The sequence below is a fragment of the Chionomys nivalis genome, chromosome 7 (assembly GCF_950005125.1).
Source record: "Chionomys nivalis chromosome 7, mChiNiv1.1, whole genome shotgun sequence".
Classification (NCBI taxonomy): Eukaryota; Metazoa; Chordata; class Mammalia; order Rodentia; family Cricetidae; genus Chionomys; species Chionomys nivalis.
In genome coordinates, this window is record NC_080092.1 from 87529738 (window position 1) to 87553123 (window position 23386).

At 45.8% G+C, this 23386-nt stretch overlaps 1 protein-coding gene across 1 annotated transcript; it reads right to left on the reverse strand.

Moving 5' to 3' along the window:
• Nucleotides 1-9651: 9651 nt before the first annotated feature.
• Kpna2 (karyopherin subunit alpha 2) lies at nucleotides 9652-20071 on the reverse strand. Its single transcript, XM_057775194.1, has 11 exons — nucleotides 19938-20071; nucleotides 18412-18527; nucleotides 17723-17860; nucleotides 13590-13678; nucleotides 12886-13154; nucleotides 12438-12532; nucleotides 12079-12342; nucleotides 11670-11903; nucleotides 11174-11356; nucleotides 10448-10597; nucleotides 9652-9971 (listed from the first exon to the last, which is right to left on the reverse strand). Exons 2-11 carry the CDS (start codon nucleotides 18484-18486, stop codon nucleotides 9879-9881), a joined length of 1590 nt encoding a protein of 529 aa, XP_057631177.1. The 5' UTR covers nucleotides 18487-18527; nucleotides 19938-20071; the 3' UTR covers nucleotides 9652-9878.
• Nucleotides 20072-23386: the final 3315 nt, after the last annotated feature.

Sequence of the window (23386 nt, forward strand, 5' to 3'; positions counted from 1 at the left end):
CACAGGGTGAGGTGGAGCCGCGAGTGACAGCAACTCGTCTTCGTTCTGCGCTGGGGTCTTCATTTATTCTCTTAAGATGTCATTAGTGGAAAGGACATGACACATGGACCAAGCTAGTGTCCCAAAAGTTCCTAGACAGAGCATCTAGGACTTTGGACCTTTGTCCAGTGTCTTTTCTAGCTTCTTCCCCACAGGGGAGATGCAGAGGTGTCTGTGAGCACCGGCTGTGAGCTTGAAGCGGACAGAGGGCTAGGGGAGGCTGGCCAGCCACCGCTGCCCCCCCCCCATGAGCTGTGGCCGGCACTGGGGGCCTCCTCCAGAGAGAGGTGCCCCACATCTGGTTCACATTGCGGGGTAAAAACAAAACAGGTGTGTCCGCTGGAAAAGGCCCAGTGGACTTGGCCAAGCCGTGCAGCTCGGACACCAGGGCACAGCGTCACCCCTTCCACGGGTCACCAGGCCTGGCTGGCTCCCAAGGGTTTTGCAGAGGGAATGCAATTGAAAAAGAGACGGCTTTTCTGCATAGAACTTCATTCTCTGGACCCAGCTCCGCCTAACGTACAAAACAGCTTCGTGTGTCATCTGCCCAGACAGGCTGGTTCTTTGACTGGCGGGTGACTCATTTCGGCATGAGGCTGGGGCTACACACACAGCCCATCCACTGTTGTCTACCCAGAGGGCCTCATCTGGTGTGGCAAGGCAGCTCATTGCTGGGGAGGCTGAGGTAGCTGTCTAAATGTCTCTGAGCCCATTTCCCCAGCAATTAAGAAGCATAATTCCTTCTTTATGGGGCCGTGGGAAGTCTGTTTAAGCGACTGAACAAAAGGCACAGCTATGCATCAGAAAGTTCTTAGGCCTGTCTGCCATCCCTACCAGTCGCTCGGGCTCCAGACCTGTGTCTCCTATAGGCTCTGAAAACTTTTAGGAAGTAACACACACACACACATACACACACACAAAGACCTTTTCTTCCAAGCTTTCTACCCTGGCAGCAGTCAGCACCATTCCTGGCAGAACTGGGTAGGGGGTGGACAGGTCCAGCTCACCTTGCCAGTCTTGCTGTGTGATTGTAGGAGGCTTTGTTAATCTCTCTGGGCCTGTCTCTTCTTGCTCCTCCCCCGCCCCCAGGTGTTCATGGGAATTGAGAGGAAGTATAAACCAGAGAGTGGCACCGTTTGGGGTGAATACTATTCTCCTACCCAGCCTTATATTGAAGACCCAGAGAAAGCTGTCGTAAAGGGAAGCGCATTGGGACTGTACCCTAAAACCAGCCTAGGCCCTTTAGTAAATCAGGAGCAGACAGACACAAGCTAGGCTGACTGTGGGTTCCCGCCTGTCAGCTCCCCTCGGTGGCCTTACACTCCCAGTCCTCCCTCTCCTTTTGCTGTCATTAGATCTAAAGCAGTACCACTACCCTCTGGCCAGATGAAACCAGCTCATACCCCCTGGGCTCTGCAGAGTACTGGGGAGGGGGGCTGTTCATGCGGGGATACGAATCCTTTATCGAAAGTCAAAAACTAGGAACCCCTTATGGATAAGATCCAGGACACTGCGTCGCTGGGGATTTGAGAATATCAGAAAGCTTGCTATTCTTCAGCAAAACATCTGGTCTCATAATGATCTGGGGTGTGTAAGTGTGTGTGTGTGTGTGGAAAAAGTATCTTGTGTGTGTATACATTGGATACATGTACAGGTATGTTCTGGTCGTGCGTGATACATGTGTGGTGGTCAGAGAACAGTCAGCGAAAGCCCTCACCTTCTACTTGTTTGGTGAAAGGTCTCATTTCCCCATGGGTGCTCTGGGATTACAGCTGTGTGATGCTACACACAGCTTTACCTGGGTTCTGGGGATTCAAACTCGGTTCCTTAAGCTTGCATGGCAAGCACTTTATCCACTGACTAGTCTCCCCAACCCTTCCCAACCCTCCCCACACCTCCATCTTTATCTGTTGAAACATTTCCCATCTACGCCTCCCCAGTGCTGGGATTACAGAGGCATACTGTCGCATCCAGGTTGTTCATTTGGTGTGTGGGGGTTCGTGTATGTTTAGACACGTGGGTACAGGTGTACCTATGTGCCGCTCTCCATGCCCCCAGTCTGCGCTCTGTGCACTAGAATCCAGCTCGCGAGCTTCGGGCAAGGGGCTGGAGGTTGAGGAAACACACTCAGAGACAGACCGACACACGGACCTCTAATCGCTAGTACAAAGCCCCTCTTTAATAGCACCATGGAGGCTTAAATACCCTGTAGTCGATGGCCAACAGATGAAAAATCCCATCCTCTGATCCTCTAGGCAAAGCACAGCTTTTAGTCACTTCACTTAGAAGACTCTAGACAGGGAAGAGCAGCTGAAGGCCAGGACTCATTAGTCCCAACACCTATGCACAGCCAGGGGCCAGAGGAAGATCCCTCAGAACTGGAGTTACAGGGATTTGCAGACACTCAGTGGGTGCTGCGATCTCAATTTAGGTCCTCAGGATCCAGCCGCTAGCGCTCTTAACCACCAAGTTGTCTCTAGCCCCCCCCATTTTTCACATGGGTGTTAGGGGTCCAACCCAGGTCCTCATGTTTGCAAATCCAGCACTTTACCCGCTGAGCCCTCTCCCTGCCCCTACCTTGGTTCTCTCACCTGAAGGAGGGCTGTTTGACATCACTCACTCTACAGCGTTGCTTGAAGCAACATGCTTCCCCAGAGGTTGTGCAAAAGGCCTGCGCAGAACAGCGTCCAGAACAAGAGGGAGGGAGGCTGGTATGTTCTCAGTGGTGTGATGCCGGCAAATGTCTTCATCTCTCTGGCCATAGAAATCCCTGCTGATGCTGAGAGTTCAAGGTCATCCTCAGCTCAGTAGGGAGTCTGAGGAGCCTAAGCTCCCCGGTCTCAGAAAAACAAAGTAAGTGGGCCCCTCACTGCCTACACCAATATGCTTTTCTGAATGAACAAGACAGTACACCTGAACCACACTCAAATGTGGTTAAATCAAATTCCTCCCACCTGACCTCCCAGCTCCCAACACATACACAATGTTCCTGCTCAAAACAGATTGTATCAAGCCAGGTAAGTGTGGTGATACACACCTTTGCAATCTCAGTACCCAGGAGGCAGAGGCAGGTAGATCTCTGGAGGTTCCAGGCTAGCTATAGTGAGACCTTGTCTCAAGTCATTCACAACCTCTGTGACAGCAGTTTCAGGGAATCTAATGCCCTTTCCTGGCATCCACAGGCATCAAGCATGCACGGGGGGGGGGGGGCATAGATATACAAGCAAACCAACGTTTATGCATGTAAAATTTTCTTTAAAAAAAACATTCTTTAGAGAGGGTCTCCTTATGTAGACCAGGCTGACCTCAGATTAATAAAGATTTGCCTGACTATGCCTTCTGAATTCTGGAATTAAAGGTGTGGCTAACCAAGTAAATATATATATATTTAAAACTGTATGGAAAAGGTAAACATCTCTTTCTGCCATCTGGGAACAGAAGTTCTAAAGACAAATGTGTCTGGAAGGCCGTGATGCAAGGCCATTTCTGTAAACAAATCCCTAGAACCAAAGGAAGCACGACTCCTCAAAACTGAAGGTATTCGTGCCCAAGCCGAAACCAAATCTTAGTTGGACAAAAGATGCGCTTATATGTCTGAAGCAAAAAATAGCAGCTGGAGAGATGCCGCAGTTAAGAGCGTTTACTGTCCTTGCAGACAACCTGAGCGAGGTTCCCAGCAGCCACGTGGGGTGCTGTACCTCAGGTCTGCTGCCTCTGACCTCCCCTGGCCCCTGCCATGCGCACATGCTCACACACAAGCATACGTTTTTTTTTGTTGTTGTTGTTGTTTTTTTTTTTGGTTTTTTTTTTTTTGGTTTTTCGAGACAGGGTTTCTCTGTGGTTTTGGAGCCTGTCCTGGAACTAGCTCTTGTAGACCAGGCTGGTCTCGAACTCACAGAGATCCGTCTGCCTCTGCCTCCCAAGTGCTGGGATTAAAGGCGTGCGCCACCACCGCCCGGCGCAGTATGTTTTTTCTAAGACAGGGTTTCTCTGTGTAGCCCTGGCTGTCTGAGAACTCACTCTGTAGACCAGGCTGGCCTCAAGCTCACAGAGATCCTCCTGCCTTTGCCTCCTGAGTGCTGGGATTAAAGGCGTGCGCCACCGCTACCCAACATAAAAATAAATCTTCTAAAAGAAAACCCAGAGTGACTCCCTGTGACAAACTGGACAGAGCCAGCACTCATATGGTGACATAAAACAATCTGTGAGTCCAGGTCAGGGGACTCTGGCACCACCTTCTGGCCTCTGTGGGCAAGGGGCACAGTACACACACATGCATATGGTACACATACTATATGCAGGTAAGCACTCAAGAGTGGTGGTACATATCTGTACTCCAACATCCAGAGGCAGAGACAGGTGGACCTCTGTGAGTTCAAGGGCAGCTTACAATCAGGAGAAAGGTAATAAGTCTAGGGAAGCAAGGTCTGGGTCAAATTCCTGCAAAACCTCTCTACAAAGTCCACTGGACACAGAATCTATGTGATAATGCACCCCAGCGCATTTAAGCTAATAGAAATATATTTGTTGAGAGAGAGAAAAGGAAAGGAAGAATGGAAGGAAGGAAGGAAGGAAGGAGGGAGGGAGGGAGGGAGGGAGGGAGGGAGGAAGGGAGGGAAGGAAGGGAAAAAGAAAGAAAGAAAAAGGCACTAACACATTGTGTACACCTGTAACCCCAGTACTTTGGAGGTGGAAGCAGGAAAGTCAGGAATCCAATGTTATTCTCAGCTACATAGTGAGGTCAAATTCAAGTTGTCGCCCCCACCCCCACCCCATGACTTTTTTTTTAAACCTAACACTAATTGAGAGCTGGTGTTGCTTATGCCCTCATTAGGAAGAGGGTAAGAGTTTTATCTCTAGCTTGCAGAGCTGTGGTGCACAGAGCAGTTAAACAACTTGCTGAAGGCCACACAGCGGTCAGGTGTCCAGCCTGAACTGCAACGTGAAAGCAACGCAAGAGTCGGGCTCTGACGCCCTAGACTCTACCGCCACCCTGTGGTGATTTTTCTAGTTGCAAGGGAACACAGCGGCTTTTAAACCCCTCCCTAGCTGAGACCACGTAGGTTACATGGACAGACAAAACGAATGAGTAAATAAAGAAATGAATCTCTAGGCGCTGTGTTCCCCGGCGGCTGACTCTCGGCTTAGCCTGGGGTACCTCGAGCGACAGGAAATGAGGTAGCTCTCGAATCCCTGGCCTCACACCTGTAACCCCAGCACTTGGGAAGCTGAGGCAGGAGGATCACTGTGATTTCCTGACCTGGCTGGGCTACAGAGTCACTCCACAATGAACAGCAACACAGAGCTTGTAACACCCAAGCTATTGACATTTCTAGGCTGGACAGCTCTTTACTGGGGGCTAATACGTGCATTATGGATGTTTAGTGGCCCTGCCCTACATGTGATAACCAAAAATATCTCTGTACTGTGGCATGTCCCCTGGGGGAGAAGGAATTTCAAAATCTGCCTTTAGAACCAACCCTTTAGATGATTATTCTTTGTTTGTTTTTCCTTCTGCCGTCATCTGGAAGCTTGCACCAACGCTTCAGTGACCCAGTTAGAAACGCCAGTCATCTGAGGTCCACTGAAGGCTGGAGCAACGGAGGAGGTGATTGATTGCCTAACTCACGTCCTCCCTGCAACGGCTTTGGGCCTCGGGCTTCCCATCTGGCCACAGTCTGAACTGCTGTTGTGCAGGGTGGCCAGTCTATCTCAGAGCTGGCCGTCTTTCATTAATCCAGGCTTAATTAGCTCGGATCTGTAAGGTTCCTTAGGAAGCCAGGATACAGTGGAAGTCTGAGATACCAGGGTTCTCACAACCACACTCTGAAAATTAACATCCCCACATAAAGGAGCTGACTATAGAGAGGGGTTGTGTGTGTGAATGGTGAAGGGCCCTTGTGTTTGAGTTCAGAGAGAGAGAGAGAATGGCAGAGAAAGACACAGAATCAAAGACAGAGAGACACAGAGATTCCCTCCTTCCCAGTCCTCTGAAACTCCACCCCCACCCCTGCTCCTAGTCCCTGCAGCAGGAAATTATTTAAAGTATTTCCTGAACAGCTGAAGTACGCTAGAACCTGCCAGCTCTCCACATTAGCTCCAGGAAATGGATGTTGAATCATTTCTATGCACAAAGAACTGTCTGAGTCCTATCCCCCATTTTACCTGAAGGGTACAGAACAGATCGTCACTTGTAGGAAATACCCAGGATGACATGAATCTCAGGCTGGCTTCTTGTTAGTAGTCAAGAATGACCTTGAACTTCTGATCTCTTCTCTCACCACCAGGGACAGAGGCAGGTGGATCTCTGCGAGTTCGCGGCTACCCTGGTCTACATAGTGAGTCCAGGCCAACCAGAGCCATTCTGTTTTAGGCAGAATTCTAGAACATGTCACAAGAAGAAACTTCGGCCCCATCCTATCTGTAGAGATTCGTTCTCTCCGGGCCTGCCTATATATCTCTCAGTGTGGGGGTTAGCAAGCACTGTGGCCCAGCAAGTGTGAACCCCTCAAACAAACCTGTACTGGGGTGTTGTTGGGAGCCACCTGGGAGCCAGCTGTAACCTTAGCTAGAAAATTCCCCCAGTCTGATTACCACAGCAGAGGCGAGTGAGGGGCCAGAGCAGGCCAGGAAAGCAGGGAACTCCTCCCGAGAGGGGCAGCTCCTAGCCCAGGCTGGTGCTGCAGTTCCCACACAGAAATCTTTTTCTCCCAGGCAGTGGGGTTTGAGTAACTCTGAGAAAGGGTACAGCTGCCTCCGAGGGACCTGACTGTCAGCGGGAGGATGAGGAACCAGATGCTCATTCCAGTGAGCTTCCCACCCGCTGGGACCTACACAAGATGGTGGTGGAAGTGTGGGGGGGTGCTGAACCTGAAGCCAATCCCTACACCTCCTCTTTCTGGGGAGACAAAGGCAGCTCAGAGCTTTATTGTTTCATCATGCTTTTGGAATGAATGCCAGTTGTCACTCTGACAAAATAACCGAGGGGATTACATTGTACAGAGTTTGTTTTGGCTCATGGTTTGGGGCCTCTGGTAGGGATATTGGATCATAATGGAAGGGGTTGTGATGTGGGGTTCCCCTCTGTATGCTGTGAATACCATTGGTTAATGAATAAAGCTGCTTTGGCCTACAGCAAAGCAGAATTGAGTAAGGGGAGAATTCGAAGCAGACAGGAGGAAAGAAGGCAATCAGGGAGACCCCGTGTGCTGCTGGAGGAGGAAATCCCTGTGCACCAGTACTGGTAAACCACCAGCCTCGTGGTAAAATATAAAATAATAGGTATCAGTTAATTTTTTTTTTTTCGAGACAGGGTTTCTCTGTGGTTTTGGAGCCTGTCCTGGAACTAGCTCTTGTAGACCAGGCTGGTCTCGAACTCACAGAGATCCGCCTGCCTCTGCCTCCCGAGTGCTGGGATTAAAGGCGTGCGCCACCACCGCCCGGCAAGGTTTTTTTTTCAAGACACGATTTACTTTGTAGCTTTGAAGCCTGTCCTGGAACTAGCTTTTGTAGACCAGGCTGGTCTTGAACTCACAGAGATCCGCCTGCCTCTGCCTCCCAAGTGCTGGGATTAAAGGTGTGTACCACCAGCAACCAGCTAGAAGAGTTAATTGAAAATATAAGAGCTAGCCAATAAGAAGCCTGAGCTAGTAGGCCAAGCAGTGTTGTAATAATACAGTTTCTGTATGGTTATTAAGGATCTGGGTGGCTGGGAAACAAACGAGCAGCCTCCACCTACAAAATGGCACTCAAACAACTGGGGTTAACCCATGTGTCCAGACACACACTTCTGGCCCAGGTGCTTGCATGCCCACTCTGGGTTAGGGATGAAGTAGCTGAACACTCCTGCCACTCAGCACCCTGGCCTGGGAAAATGGTTGGATCAGGTCTGCTAGGCGTGCACAGGCAGGAGAGCATGGTGGATTCCCACCACCATTATACAGAGATATTTCCAGGCCATGCATGCAGTACACCGCAAGGCAGATTTAGCTTTTACTCAGATAAAATGGGTTTAAGTGCTGCATGGTGCTACCCAGAGTTGAGGTGGTGAGCACAGCTCCCTCCTGGTGGTTCCAGAGCTGGCAGTGACCCCTGCCATGTTAAAAGGCTGAGAGAGGCAGAGTCAACATCCAGGGCCACGGTGACCACACTGCTTAACAATTTTAAAATGCATTTTGTCAGAAAAGGATTTCAGATACACAATAGGACACATTCAGACATTTTTTTCTAAAGCCTCTAAACAAGACACAGTGTATTTTTAAAATGTACTTAGGCTTGAGAGAGAAAGAAAAAGAAAAAAAGAGTATAGTTATAAAAAGAAATAAGTTGTGGCTGGGTGGTGGTGGCTCACACCTTTAATCCCAACACTCAGAAGGCAGAGGACATCTGTGGACATCTGAGGAAATGCCAAAGCTACAGAGAAACCCTGTCTCAAAAAAACAAAACAAAACAAAACAGAAACAAAAATAAAAAACACTGGCTGCTATTCTGAGTTCAATTCCTAGCAACTATTTAGTGGCTCATAACCATCTATAATGGGATCTGATGCCCTCTTCTACAGAGCAATGTATTTTAGGTATCTGCTATCTCCTGTCCATTACCTGTCTCTGCAGTTATGCCTGTAACACAGACCTCACATTTTCAACATGCCTGCTACATTCACTCCTCTAAAGTCAGTAAGAGCCCACCTTAAAGACAAAACAGTGTCAAGACTTCCTTGTACATTTCCCCAAAGTGAGGACTTTTGGACCCAAGAGTTGAGACAAGGTAGAGGAGGACAGGCGTAGATGGGAAAGCCATCTTCAGTTTTGCTGCACCCCGCTTCCCCACCTCCAGGCCTCTACACAGGCTTAGTGACTCAGGGCCCAAAGCAAAGTGCCCTTGGCTTAGGCCCTGCCCCTTTACAGATGGTTGTGAGCCACCATGTGGTTGCTGGGAATTGAACTCAGGACCTTTGGAAGAGCAGGCAATGCTCTTAACCTCTGAGCCATCTCTCCAGCCCTAACTGCAACTCCTAACTGCAGATCAGGGATCTGACTCCCTCTTCTGGCCTCAGGTAGCACCAGAGGTTAGTATACATGAACACAAAATACCAACATACAGAAAACAAGATCTTTAAGAAATGGGCTAGGTTCAGAACTGTAATAAGGCACACTTGGCCTTTCGCAAAGGACACTGGTTTCTGCTTTTCTTGTCCAAGAGGAACATACTTGTGGCTGGAGCAGGGCAGTAATCCATACTGTACAGTCTCCTGAAAGACACAACTCTTTTCCTAATCACTCTTATCACAGTACTTCAGGTAGCATACCCAGGGGTGAAACTGTAGCCAGGCTCCACTTGAATCCAGAGATTCATGATTAAATTTAGGTTTTTATCAGAACTCCACTAGCCAGAGACAGATGGTACTGGCTGCCAGTACTATGGGGGATGTGAGGGCTGTTCCAGCCAGCCCTGATGCTCACTATGTATTCTAGGGACAACAACCTCACATCAAAGTGTCTGCAAGCAGGGCCACCTCTGGTCATCCACTGCAGAAAACGTAGGTCAACCTTCATTTCCAGTAGTAATGGCCTAAAGTAAGAAAACAGCAAGGCACAGAGTAAAGGAGTGGAACCTAATCTTTATTTACAGGACACTGTAGGATACGAAATTCCACATAGAAATAAGAAACGCAGAGGACAGCTTCATATAGTATGTACAGTTTACAACTGTTCAAGTATAGTTTTTGTAAAAAGTGCTACAATAACAAACCACATTTAAAAAGAGTTCTTAGAGAAAACAGTAAGACAAATTTATGAGAAACACAGCACATATTAACAACTTTGTGCCTCAGCTGGACATTAGAAGTTAAAAGTCCCGGGAGCCCCATCCTGAACTTGAAAGGCAAAGCCTTCAGAGGTAGCTTCTGGCACCACGTTTTGATCTTCCTCTTCCTGGAAAAATAAGACAAGATATAACCATTAAGTGTGGAACATCTCGAGCAGTAATCCTATCTCAAAACCTGTACACAGTAGTAACCTTGAAGAGAAGGGAGAACAGGACTGGCTACAAAAGTTTAGCCGAATCATTAGCACCCGGGACAAGGCTCTGTATACTCAACTATCAGTCTAGCCATCACTGTACAACAGGAGACCTATCGAGTAAAATAAGGCCCTGGGGTTGGTCTACTTCTACATAAACCCCCACCACAAGACCCATAAACATCAATCTCAGAACAGTCTGAGATGTCAAAGCCAATACCTGAGGAGCAAATACACATACAAAGCAAGTCCTGGCTGCACTGATGCCATTCTATGTAAGGGCACTGGCTAATATAAAAAAAACCATACGCAAAGGATCAAAATCTAATGGGCTTGGGGATACTTGTGAATTCTTGTATACTTTCTAAGTTAACATGGCCATTACTCACCTCCACTGAGAAATACTTCTCAATCAAGCTCAACGAGGCTTTGTATACAGACTCATTTTCATGGCTCTGTAGTGCTTCAATTTTGTCCAAGCCCCCACACTCTTCAATCATCATACTGAGTTTCTCTGTCTCACCTAGTTTCTCAGCAGCCTTAAAACGAAACACAATTCAACGTAACTACCATAACTCCGTTTTTATAAGAACATCTACAAGCGTTAATATCTACCAGACAAGGGAGGCTGGAGTAATGGCTCAGCAGTTAAAAGCACTGGTTACTCTTCCAGAGAGCCCAGCTTAACCTCCTCATGTAGCTGAAGACATCCTTGAATTTCTGATTCTACTGCCGCCACCTCAGATGTTTTTTTTTTTTTTTTTTTTTTTTGGTTTTTCGAGACAGAGTTTCTCTGTAGCTTTGGAGCCTGTCCTGGAACTCCCTTTGTAGACCAGGCTGGTCTCGAACTCACAGAGATCCGCCTGCCTCTGCCTCCCAAGTGCTGGGATTAAAGGCGTGCGCCACCACAGCCCGGCTCACCTCAGATGTTTTTTTTTGTTTTTTGTTTTGTTTTGAGGGGGATAGGAGTTCAAGACAGATCCTTGGCTGCTGTCCTGAACGAGCTCTGTAGACCAGGATGGCCTCAAACTCACAGGGATCCACTGTCCTCTCCCCTAAATAGTAACCATCAACCCCAAATTTAAACAAACATAGCCTGGTTAACATAGACTTACCTGAAAGATATTTGAAATGGCATCAAGAATAACCAAAATAATTTTGGTATCTTTTGCACTTAAGAGGTTCGTCAAAGGTTCTATTATGCCACAATGAACAAGATACACAATCTGTTCAACTGTTCCACCACTGGTGTAGTTGGTTACAGCCCACACAGCTTCCTTCTGTGTCTTAAAGTCGGCCTTAGAAACAAGAGGAAAATGCGTTTAGTTCAGCAGTCCAAAAGGTGGTATTCACAGACACCAACTAAACTACTTGTAGATTCTAGCCAACATTGGAGGTACTATCTGTGTCTAACAAAGGGCTGTTCTTTAGACTCTTCAGTAGTTATTGTTGGGTTCTGAGACAAAATCTCTCTATGTAGTCCTGCCTATCCTAAAGCTTGCTGTGTAGATTCCGAGATTTCCTCCTGCCTCTGACCCCCACACCCATGGATTAAAGACATATACGTTGTCATAAATATGAACAACCTGGCAAATCCTACACTCTCATTACCTTAGAGAGGACACCAACAAGAAATGGGACTAAGCCATGATTCACAACTTGCTGTATCTGGTCCTGGCGTCCAGCTGTGATGTTTGACATTGTCCACGTGGCTTCCTTTTGAATGTTAGTTTTGGGGTTTGTCAGCAGGCTGGGAAAGACTACAAGTGCTCCTGCGTCTATCACAATTTGAGTCTGTTCGTCTGTCCCAGTGACAATATTCCCTATGGCTCTCAGTGCAGGAGTCTAAAACAGGAAAAAAAATGTTGATGCACTATTAGTTATGTTGCATTTTTTCCATTACTGCTAAAACATTCCCTGTTCTAAAAATTCTGCAAAAGTCATAGACAGTATCTCAATATTACCAACTGATTATGCTTCAGGACTGTTAAAGCTCATAAACACAAAGGTCAGCACCTACCACAATTGGCAATTCAGTAGCTCCCAGAAGCTTCACAAGTTGGGGCACAACTCCTGTCTTCACAACCATTTCAATGCGCTCGTTTGGGCCATCAGTCAAATAGGAGATAGCCCAGCAGGAATCTGCTAGCACTTCTGGATCATTGTGATGTAGCAGGCGAACTAAAGTAGGAAGAATCTGCTCAACTGCATCTAAGGGGGGTGCAGGATTCTTGTTTCGACAAAGGTTTGAAAGTGTCCAGGTAAGATTACGCAGGTAACCGCACTAAGGAAAAGAAAAAGTAATTAGAAGGTTCGCCTTTGAGTAGATGGAAAATAAGAACAGAATCCTATGTGACTTTATTTATAGTACTAACTTACTGCCAAGGAAGACAGGTCAGGAATTGCAAGAAGTGCCAACAGTGGGTCAACTGCACCATATTTGATAACTAGGTCTCGGAAAACTGAACCATCACCTGAAATAGAAAGCAAGATTAGCTGGGCATGATGGCAAACATCTTTAATCCCGGGATCTATTTCTGTGAGTTCCAAGCTAGCCTTGTCTACGTCCAGTAGTACATACGCAATGAGACCCAGTTTCAAAAACTAAAAAAGCAAGATGAATGAATCTAGTACACCAATGTTCAGCTACTGAACACACTTGTCAGACATGCAAACGTCTCTCCAGTAGCATTGTTAGACCGCTTCCATTCCTAATAAGGGACTAAAGCAAGCTCAAAGCTTGACACAGAAGTTATTAGGACTTCTAACATGGTCCTTTTCAATCACACTGGATACATTCAGTTCAAAGAATTTTAAGTGCAAGTACCTGCAATGTTTCCAAGAGCCCACACAGCTTGCTCGCTGATATGAGCATGGGGGGATGCCAAGAGAGAGATGAATGCTGGGATAGCACCTCCATCCACCACGGCCTTGGTCTGTTCAGATGTTCCAGACGCAATGTTAGTAAGCGCCCAAGCAGATTCAAACTGAATGGGACTACAATCAGTTTTGCCCAAGAAGGACACAAATTTGGGGATCAAACCAGCCCGGATAATGTTGTCTATAGGAGGCTGTTTTTCCCTAGAAAGCAGTTTCCTAAGGAGAAATCAAAAGAAAATCAAAAGTTAAAGTTGATTTCCAGGGTGCCTTGAAAGGTTCTAAAAATCTGTACATAGCAGTTGACACATGTATAATCTCAATATGGGAAGGCTGAGGCAAAAGGAGTGTGTGCTTAAGATCAGCCTAAATTACATGAGACTCTGTTTCACATCTTTAAAGTGGGGAAGGGGACAGTGAGATGGTCTAAGTGAATAAAAGTACTTGCCACCAAGCCCGACAACTATGTTCAATCCCCAGGATTCCTTCAAGCTGTCCTCTGATTCCCACAAAAATAAAGTAAAAATAGACCTAAAAAAAATTCTCATGGAAAGCAGACTGGGTGGCTTTTCTTTATTCACCCCATTCTCACTGCCCCATCTGAAAGGGTTAATTTCTGAGGTTAGCCACGCATGTCAGAGCCTGCAGACATACCGAGCAGCTTGAGTAGCTTGGAGCTGGCTTTCCAAATTGGTGCTGTTTATGCCTTTAACAATGTCCTCAACAGACCAATTTACAGTACCCTAAAAGAAATGCAGTATTTTATAAATTATTATTATTAAATACAAGTAATATACTTTATACCTGCTGTTTTTGTTGTCAGCTTGACAAAACCTAGTCTACCAGAAAACATAGAATCAACATGAACTGCTTTGGTCAGATTAACCTGTGACCATGTCTGAAGTAATCTTGATGATTGATGTGGGAGATTCCCGCCTCCTGTGGACAGCACCACTCCCAGGTAGGTGGGTCTAGGTTGTAGTCAGTAAACAAACACACTACCCACTGCCTCATGGTTTCTGTTGAGTTCCTTCCTGATTTCCCTCATTAAGGAATTATAATCGGCAGGTATAAAACAATAAACCTATCCATGCTACTACTACATTGCTTCTCAGTCAACAGAAAAAAACTAATAGACAAGACATTGCAAATGTCTTTTTATGTATAGTCTGTTACATTTAATTTGGCCTACTAAACACTTTCATAGTTCTCCAACTTCTTGGTACCACGACACTGGATTCTCAAGTCAGAGCACTTAAGCAATTGTCACTAAAAACAGAGTAACTTAAAAACCATTTCAAGAACAGTTTAGGGCAAACTGAAGGTTGCTCTTACACTAGTCACAATCACTTTAACTCCAGCATACTTTTAAGAAAGATATATGGGTTCTGGCAGTGCTCTATCACAAGCAACAGAGAAAGCTAACTAAAGAACTCGTGCTCATCACAATTTGAACTACCTTTAGAAGATTAGGTCATTTAATACTTGATGGAGGAAAGGCCCATAAGACCCCACCCCTTCCCGGGGAAAGGCTGAGAGCTGAGGAGATGCATCAGCTTCCTACAGAATTATAGCTATTAGCCGGGCGGTGGTGGCGCACGCCTTTAATCCCAGCACTCGGGAGGCAGAGGCAGGCGGATCTCTGTGAGTTCGAGGCCAGCCTGGTCTACAAAGGGAGTTCCAGGACAGGCTCCAAAGCTACAGAGAAACCCTGTCTCGAAAAACCAAAAAAAAAAAAAAAAAAAAAAAAAAAGAATTATAGCTATTGACAAGCTATGCATGCTCCTCCAGTAAACAAGCTCCTACCCATCCCTAAGCGGGCACCACAAACAAGCTCAGTGGGTCACAGATAAACAAACACAAAGAAAGAGGAAGACTTGTTTGGAAAAAGGGTGAAGAAAAGGACTAAAATTCATTATATACATATATAAACATTCAAAGAGTAAAAACTAAGTTTGGAGCCATACTTTTAATTCCAGCACTCAGGAGGCAGAGACAGGCATATCTCTGTGAACTAGAGATTAAAACTAAAGAAAAAAATTATAATAAGCAGGAAAGTCTAAGATATAGAATGGTAAAAGAAGTCAAATGTTAAAGAAAAGGGAAAAAAACGCTAGTAGGCATCCAGCACTGCCTCACTCCTCCTGTAAGGTCCTCATTGGGAGGCTGAGACAATGTTGTAAATTAGATGCTAGCCTGGACATCTTGCTTCAAAAGACAGGATTAGAAAGTCTAAGGTAAGTTCAATTTATGGGAAGGCCATTATGGAGCAGACTTTGAGCAGGAGAACATGGCATTAGCTGTCACTCAACACAAAATACAGTTTAAGAAATGCGTCTCATGAACTTTTGTTGTAGGAAGTTTTAGGTGCCTAGGCTATATAATACAAACCCATTCCGTTTCCTGGGCTACAGAGCTATGGAACATGCTATACTGAATGCTGCAGGCAGTCCTAACACAGTGGGAAGTGTATGTGTAGTCAAATGTGTAAACGTAGAAAAAAGTACATTAAAGGATAGCACAGAAGATAAAAATGGCATATAAAACCAAGCACTGGGCACTTTCCATTAATGGAGCTTTAGGACCAGAAGCTGCTCTGGGTCTAAGTCATTACCTTACACTTTATACTTGTGGTTCTTAACCTGGGGGGTGGGTCGATGGCCCTTTCACAGGGGTTATCAGAAAACATTTACATTATGACTCGTAACAGTAGCAAAACTACAGTTATGAAGTAGCAATAGAAATATTTTTATGGTTGGGGAATCACCATAACATGAGAACTGTATTAAAGGGTTGAAGCATTAAGAAGGATGAAAACCACTGCTTTATACTGTATAGCCTGGCATAGTACCTGCTACACACCTGAACTGAGTTCCAGACCAGGACAGGCTATAGAGGAAGTATCAGACCAGCTAGGGTTAGACAGCAAGACACTGTCTCGGGGCTGGAGAGATGGTTCAGTGGTTAAGAGCATTTGCCTGCTCTTCCAGAGGTCCTGAGTTCAATTCCTGGCAACCACATGGTGGCTCACAACAATCTGTAATGAGGTCTGGTGCCCTCTTCTGGCCAGCAGACATACACACAGACAGAATATGATATACATAATAAATAAATAAATAATTAAAAAAAAAAAAAAAGACACTGTCTCACAAAAATAAAAAAGGAGCTAGCAGGGCTGGAGAGATGGCTCAGTGGTTAAGAGCACTGTCTGCTCTTCCAGAGGTCCTGAGTTCAATTCCCAGCAACCACATGGTGGCTCCAAACCATCTGTAATGAGATCTGGCGCCCTCCTCTGGTGTGTGGGTATACATGGAGCCAGAAAGTTGTATTCATAATAAATGTCTTAAAAAAAAAAAAAGGAGCTAGCGATATAGGTCATTGGTAGAGTACATGTCTATTAAACACAAGACCCTGGTGTGATTCTAGTTCCCTAGTTATCAAACAAAAACTTTCTCAATTGGAACTGACACGTCAAAGTAGTTTGCCAGTAGCTAGAAATGCAGGCAGTCTGAGGGAAGATCAAAACTAAAAACACTTTTGGACTAGAGTATAATAGCTCTAGGGAAAAGCTTGTTCAGAATATGTGTGTGAAGGTCCTGGTCTTGATCTGTAGCACTTCCCAAAAAATAAAAAATGTGGCTGACTGAAGATAGAGGACGCAGGTTCAATAGGCAGCACCCATATGGCAGGCAGTTCATAACTGTCTGTAACTCTATCTCTAGGAGACCCAACACCCTCACACAGACATACGTTCGGGCAAACCACCAACACACATAAAATTAAATAACTCACTAAAAAATAATAGTAATAACAAACTGGACTGGAAAGATGACTCAGCAGGTAAAGGTACTTGCCACCCAAGTCTGGGGCTGAGTTTGAGCCCTGGAACCCATACAAAGGTGGAGAAGGAGAGAACCCACTTCACAAGTTGTCCTCTGACATCTACACACATTTGCATGTGTACCCAGACACATATACTCAACACTAGCAGCCAGGTATGGTGGCATACATCTTTAATCCCAGAGAAAGGCTGATTACCATGAGTTTCAGGCTACTTAGAGCTACACAGTGAAAACCTTTTTTAAATTAAAAAGTTAAAAAAATTAAAAACCTTTGAATCAGCTTCAGTGTTAAGAGAGTAGCTAAGAAAATTCAAAGCTTTAAAAAAAAAAATTCACCATGGCTTAAGAGATGGCTGAGCACTGATCCTACCTAGAGGACCCACGTTAGTCCACAGCACCTGCATTAGGTGGCTCGTGACAGCCTCTAACTCCAGTTTAGGGGACACGACCTCTCCCTCTGGCCTCCTGCACACACCAATACACTTCTTCAAAAAAAAAAAAAAAACAAAAAAAAAAAACTACAAATCTTAAAAAAACAATTTTCATATATTCGATAGTCAAAAGTAGATTACCAGGTATGTCCAAGAATGTTTAAATTTAACCAGCTGTGGTGGCACACACCTTTAATCCCAGCACTGAGGCAGAGGAAGATGGATCTGAGCTCAAAGCCAGCCTGGTCTACAAGAGTAATTTCTAGGACAGCCAAGGTCCCAGAGAAATCCTGTCTCAAACCCCACCCCCAAATTCAAATTTCTAAGAAACATTTATCCTCGTGGGGTAGGGAGGTGGCGCACACCTTTAATCCCAGTACCCGGGAGGCAAAGGCAGGCAGATCTCTCCAGGCTAGCATGGTCTACATAGTGATTTCCAGGACAGCCAGGGAAGTTACACAGAATTAAAAACAACAACAAAAACCCATTCATAGGTGAACTCAAATCTATTTACCTGATTGTTGCGGTTTTCCTGCAAGGGAGAAGTAGCATCATCGGGGAATGAGCTGACGTTCCTCCTTTTCAGCATCTGGTCATCTTTCTTCGCTTTCCTCAGTTCCACATTAACTTCTATTCGGCGACGCCGCATTTCCTGAAAAAAAGACAACACCTCATTTTACCTATTTCCTCAGTTTTTAATGACAAAGGCCGGCAAGAGATGGCTCATGCAGGAAAGGAACCTGCCACCAAGTCCGAGGACTTCAATCCTTCAGAGCCAAGTAGAGGAGGGAACCACTGCCTCCAGGTGGTCCTCTCACCTCTGCATCTGCACCAGGTGCATGCAAAAAATTTACACACACACACACAATTTTAAGAGTTTTAAAAATACCTAAGACATAGAAAAAAAGCCCACCTACCATGAGTGAGGCACTGGACTTGATCCCCAGTACCTCAGAAATGTGTTCTATAGCCGGGCGGTGGCACACGCCTTTAATCCCAGCACTCGGGAGGCAGAGGCAGGCGGATCTCTGTGAGTTCGGCCTGGTCTACAAGAACTAGTTCCAGGACAGGCTTCAAAACCACAGAGAAACCCTGTCTCGAAAAAACAAAAACCAAAAAAAAACAAAAAGAAATGTTTTCTATAATTGCCCCCTTTTATTTCCACTGGAAAGTATACACAGGGAAGCAACAGAAGGTACTCACTGTACTGTCTTTTCCCTTGTTCTTGAATCTGTTAAGCCGGGCAGCTGGTGAATTAGCATTCTCATTGGTCGACATGTTTGTAGGAATAAAGGAGTAAGCTAGTAGACAAGGGAAGGCTAGAAAGAAAAAAAAAACTTAGTAAGAATACAGCAGAAGTCAGTCATAGTAACATACACCTTAAATCATAGCACACAGGAGACACAGAAAGGCATATCTCTGTGAGTTTGAGGCCAGCCTGGCTTGCATAGAGTTCCAGGCCAGCTAGGGCTATATACCTTAAAAAAAATTCAATAAAATGCAAAGATCGACTATATACTTACTCCATCTCTATGCTAGAAAAAACAAAAACAAAACAACAACAACCAGAAACCCCACAAGATTTCAATATTATGGCTACAGCATTAAGTCGAGGGATGGACAACTGCCCCTTCTGGCTCCGGAACTGTCAATCAGAAACATTTTTAAACAAACATAATTTAAGTTTTCCACTAACTCGCATTTTTAAAAGGCTAAAAAGAAGCAACTAAAATTTTAGGACTTTTACCCAAAATAGCTAAAATATTTCCATGTCAGGATGTCACCAACACAGAAAAGTTAACATGTCTTACTGTCGTAATACACCTTCAAAATCCTATGTGTAGTTTAAGCATGCACAGCATCTCATTTCAGATTAACGGCTTTCCAAATCTCAAAGGCCTTAAGCCTCTGGCCAGCACGGTATTAAGGCAGGGCGCTACATTCTAGACTCCACTAGTTCATAGAACACCGTCTAGGGGAACCCCGGCCGCCTTAGAGTTAACATCGACATCCTTAAGGCAGCGATGCAGTTCTGCTTTCTGCTGACTGATGGCCAAAATCAATCCATAGTGGTATCTTCTATCAAGGTCCACAAAGATTCTCCTCGCCACATTGTAGAACCTTTCCTAACCATCGCTGTCAGCAAAAGTGACATTAGCACCGCATTTCTAGCACTCGGCACCTCGCACACACGGATTTCCAGCGAATGCACACAAGCAGGATGACATCAGCTGTGAACATCGATATTTCACACGTGTGATCGCCGCAAAGTGACAGGAATCAAAAGTCCTCTGACAATCTGCTAGCTTTCACCGCTTTATGTTCGTCCTCGACACTGACACGGGTGACCCGGCTCGAGCATTTAACCCGAGGTGTCTTTAACTGCCACCTCCATCTCCGGCTCAGAGCCCCGTCCCACACCCCAGGCAGAAGCAGCAGGGAAGCAGGGGGACAGCTCGGCGCGCTCCTCTGCGAGCCGGTCTCCCCGCCCCCGCCGACCGTCGGGACTGCGCCGCGCCCTATCCCGGGCTCGCCGCCCTCCGCAGCGACCGGGGACGCCAGGGCAGAGCCCGGTGTGGCGAAACCAAGCCGCTGGGTCAACCACCCCGCCCCGAGGCCTCGTCTGGGCACGGAGGCCGAGCACACTCCCCGGCGCGGCCTGCTCCCGCTCCCCGCCCGCTCAGCACTCCGGCCGGCCGTTCCCGCCCAGGCCCCGGCTCGGCTCCCACCTGCACAGCGGGCTCAGGCGTCCACGAAAGGCGGTGTGGGGCTCGGAGACTACAGAGTCGACGGCCCTCGAAACGTCCGCGGTTCCTCAGCCCTCAGACTTTGTGCCTCGTGCTGCCGGCCGGCGCGATTTAAATTTCCCGGTGACGCCGCGTTCCGATTGGCCGGTTTGAGCCTAAGCTGCGCGTTCATTGGTGGATTTGAAAAACACGTTGGGGGGGCGTACGGAAGCCGGGCCTGGGGGGAAAAAGGTGGGGGCGGAGTGGTAAGGAGGGTAGCCTCGCGAGAAGAGGGAGCGGCCGGGCAATCCCAGAATGCCTTGCGCGATTCTCATCTCCTCGGAGCTCCCCACGCAATGCTTACGGGTGTGTGCTGTCTCTGCCTACCCGGAGCGCTTGGCGCTACCCTGTTAGCTTTCTCTGTGACCTGTTCTTAAGCAAATACACGAAATTATTATTAGACGCATTATCTTAAAAAAAAAAAAAAGTTTAGCCTGGCGTAATTGACGTAGGCTTTTTTGTTTTTTCCTGCTCTTTCGAGACTGGGTTACTCTGTAGGTTTGGTTCCTGTGGTGGAACTCTCTGTAGACCAGGCTGGCCTCAAACTCTCAGAGACCCCCCCACACTCCCCGTCTCTGCCTCCCGAGTGCTGGGATTAAAGGCGTGCACCAGCACCACCGCCCGGCCCTAGTGTAGGCTTTTAATCCCAGCACTTGTGCGGCAGAGGCAGGAGGATTGCTATGAGTTCAAGCGAGCTTGATCTATATTCTGAGGCCAGCCAGAGCTACATAGTGAGACCTCCCTCCCTCCTCTCAAAAAAAGCCACCAAAATATAATAAAAGAGTTTAACACAGATACATTGATTTGCAGTTTTTTTCACGTCAAAACGAATTTTAGTAGGGATTGGTCACTGGCAGGAAGTGGTAAAGCAGATCTGTGTATCTTTTCTTAAAAATAGAAAAAAATTGTATTTCCTTGGAAGCATACAAAATATCAACAAAACAGCTACAATTTTGTTATTGTTGTTGCAATTCCCAAATGGTATTCGGTTAACAGAACAATTACCTTCGTATAAGCTGCATCAGAAACAACTGAAGATGGAAAAAAAAATCAAAACCAAAACAAGAAAACCAACCGTCCCCATATTTAACTAAGTTGTGCTGTGCACCAAGAAGTACCTGCTTTAAATATCCACGCCAATTCAGAGCCCCCAGACTGTACCAGGCAAGGTTAGCAGCTTGAAATACCACCAGGATAGGGGCTATGTCAAGATATATTCGGTGCTATGTTAACTATACAAAAAACAAAAAAATACTGTACAGTTTAAAAACAAATCTTACATTCCGGGACAGGCATCAAAGCTACTGAGAAACCCTGTCTCGAAAAACCAAAAACAAACAAACAAACAAACAAAAACAAACAAACAAAAAAAAAAAACAAATCTTACACAACGTTACATTTCAATTTTTTTTTAGCACACCTTTAATCCCCTGCACTTGGGAGACAGGGGCAGGCAGATCTCTGTGAGTTCGAGGCCAGCCTGGTCCTGGTCTACAAGAGCTAGTTCCAGGACAGGCTCCAAAGCTACAGAGAAACCCTGTCTCAAAAAACCAAAAAAAAAAAAAAAAAATTAAGTTGTGAGTTGTGTATGGGAGGTTAAAAGCTTTATAAACAAGAAAAAAACTGCTCTGGAACCAACTTATTCATCATCATCTTCTTCCTCATCTTCATCTTCCTCCTCTTCTTCATCCTCACACTTTTTTAAACTTCATTGATTCTGAAATACAGAATCTCAAGCCTTTACCTAGACTTGCCAAATGGTAGCATTTTTGTCCCATTTTTCTTTCTAAGTAATACAGGTGTACCAATGTGGGGGTTTTGTTTGTTTGTTTTTGTTTTGTTTTGTTTTTTTCGAGACAAGGTTTCTCTGTAGCTTTGGTGCCTGTCCTGACAGCTGGCCTCACACTCACAGAGATCTGCCTGCCTCTATCTCCCGAGTGCTGGGATTAAAGGCGTGCGCCACCACCGCCTGGCTCACAAACATGGTTTTTTTATATATTAGTTTTTTAGTCTTTTGATAGCTTCAAAACTATCTCTTTAGCCCTAAATATCCCAAAGTATATCTGCTAAGAAAAAAAAATGTTTTCAAGCCAGGCAGTAGTGGCACACGCCTTTAATCCCAGCACTTGAGAAGCAGAAGCAGGTAGTTCTCTGTGAGTTCGAGGCCAGCCTGGTCTACTAAGTGGTGCGTTGCAGGACAGCCAGGGCTACAAAGAGAATCCCTGTATCAGGGGAGAAAAAAAAACAAAACAAACAAACACCACTCTCTTGACTCAGAGCTAAGAGTACTTACTGCTTTTCAGAGGACTCTGGTTCAATTCCCAGCACCCACCTGGCAGGTCACAGGTGTCTGTAACTCTAGTTCCAGGAGATCCTACACCCTCTCACAGACATACAGACAATCAAAACACCAATGTACATTAAATAAAATAAATAAAAACAAATATTTTTCACAAGAGATTCTCTTGGGTAAACACACAGCAAACGGTCAAAATAAAGATTCAACTTCCATATTCATGCTTTGTGGTCTAATTATTTCCAAGATGTTTAAGAGCATCAGGACCATGAGCCATTTTTTGTATTTTACCTGCAATTTTTCTGGGTGCTTTAGGGGGGTATTTTAGGAGTTTTAGTGGTTTACTTTGTACAAATAGATGCAGGCATTCAGTACGTTTCGTCTGTTCTCGCAAGCATCAAGCCTCTCTCTCTCTCTCTCTCTCTCTCTCTCTCTCTCTCTCTCTCTCTCTCTCTCTCTCTTTCTCTCTCTCACAGGCAGTTGCTCCCAGTCTGACCCGCTAAATGCGAGAATGTGGAAGGAAGTCATTCTCAACCAATCGCCACCAGGCATTCTCTTGGCTCCTGTGAATGGCTCAGGAGCAGGCACATGACCTAAATTCATCCATTTGGGGAGGTGTTCTTTGTTTAGTAGTTGGGGTAGGAACAACTTCTGAAGGGAGATTCAGTCTTAAGAACGAATAGGCAGTTTGTAGAAACCCTTTGAGGATTCTGATCAACAGCAACCTGCCCGACTTCTCCAAGCTGATGCTGTCTCCCTGAGTTCCCACTTAGTGATCCGCCTGTTACAGGCATTGTGAAACTGAGCTTTCTTTCCCTAAGAACAATGAATACTGTGTTCCCCCAGTGTTGTGGTGCTATGCGTGTATTAATTGTCACAGATAGGATAGTACCATAAATACTTAAGTGATTGTCCCAGGTTTACAGAGAAAACAAATGATAGGTGGGAGTCAAGTCTCACTGTCTAGCACTTGAAAAGAAACTGAAAGCCAAGTATAAACTCAAAAGCTGCCTAGAAGATCAAGTGTGGTGGAGCAATTAATCCTAGCAATCTAGAGGCAGAGAAAAGGGGCTCTCTGCAGCCGGGCGGTGGTGGC

Bases quoted from the DNA above. Each gene is read 5' to 3' on its own strand.
- Kpna2 (XM_057775194.1), bottom strand. From the start codon at position 18,486: ATGTCGACCAATGAGAATGCTAATTCACCAGCTGCCCGGCTTAACAGA. The intron at 12,533-12,885 runs GTACTTGCACTT...TTTCTATTTCAG, and splicing joins GGCTCTTGGAAACATTGCAG to GTGATGGTTCAGTTTTCCGA. The intron at 9,972-10,447 runs GTGAGTAATGGC...TTATTTTTCCAG, and splicing joins AGAAGTATTTCTCAGTGGAG to GAAGAGGAAGATCAAAACGT.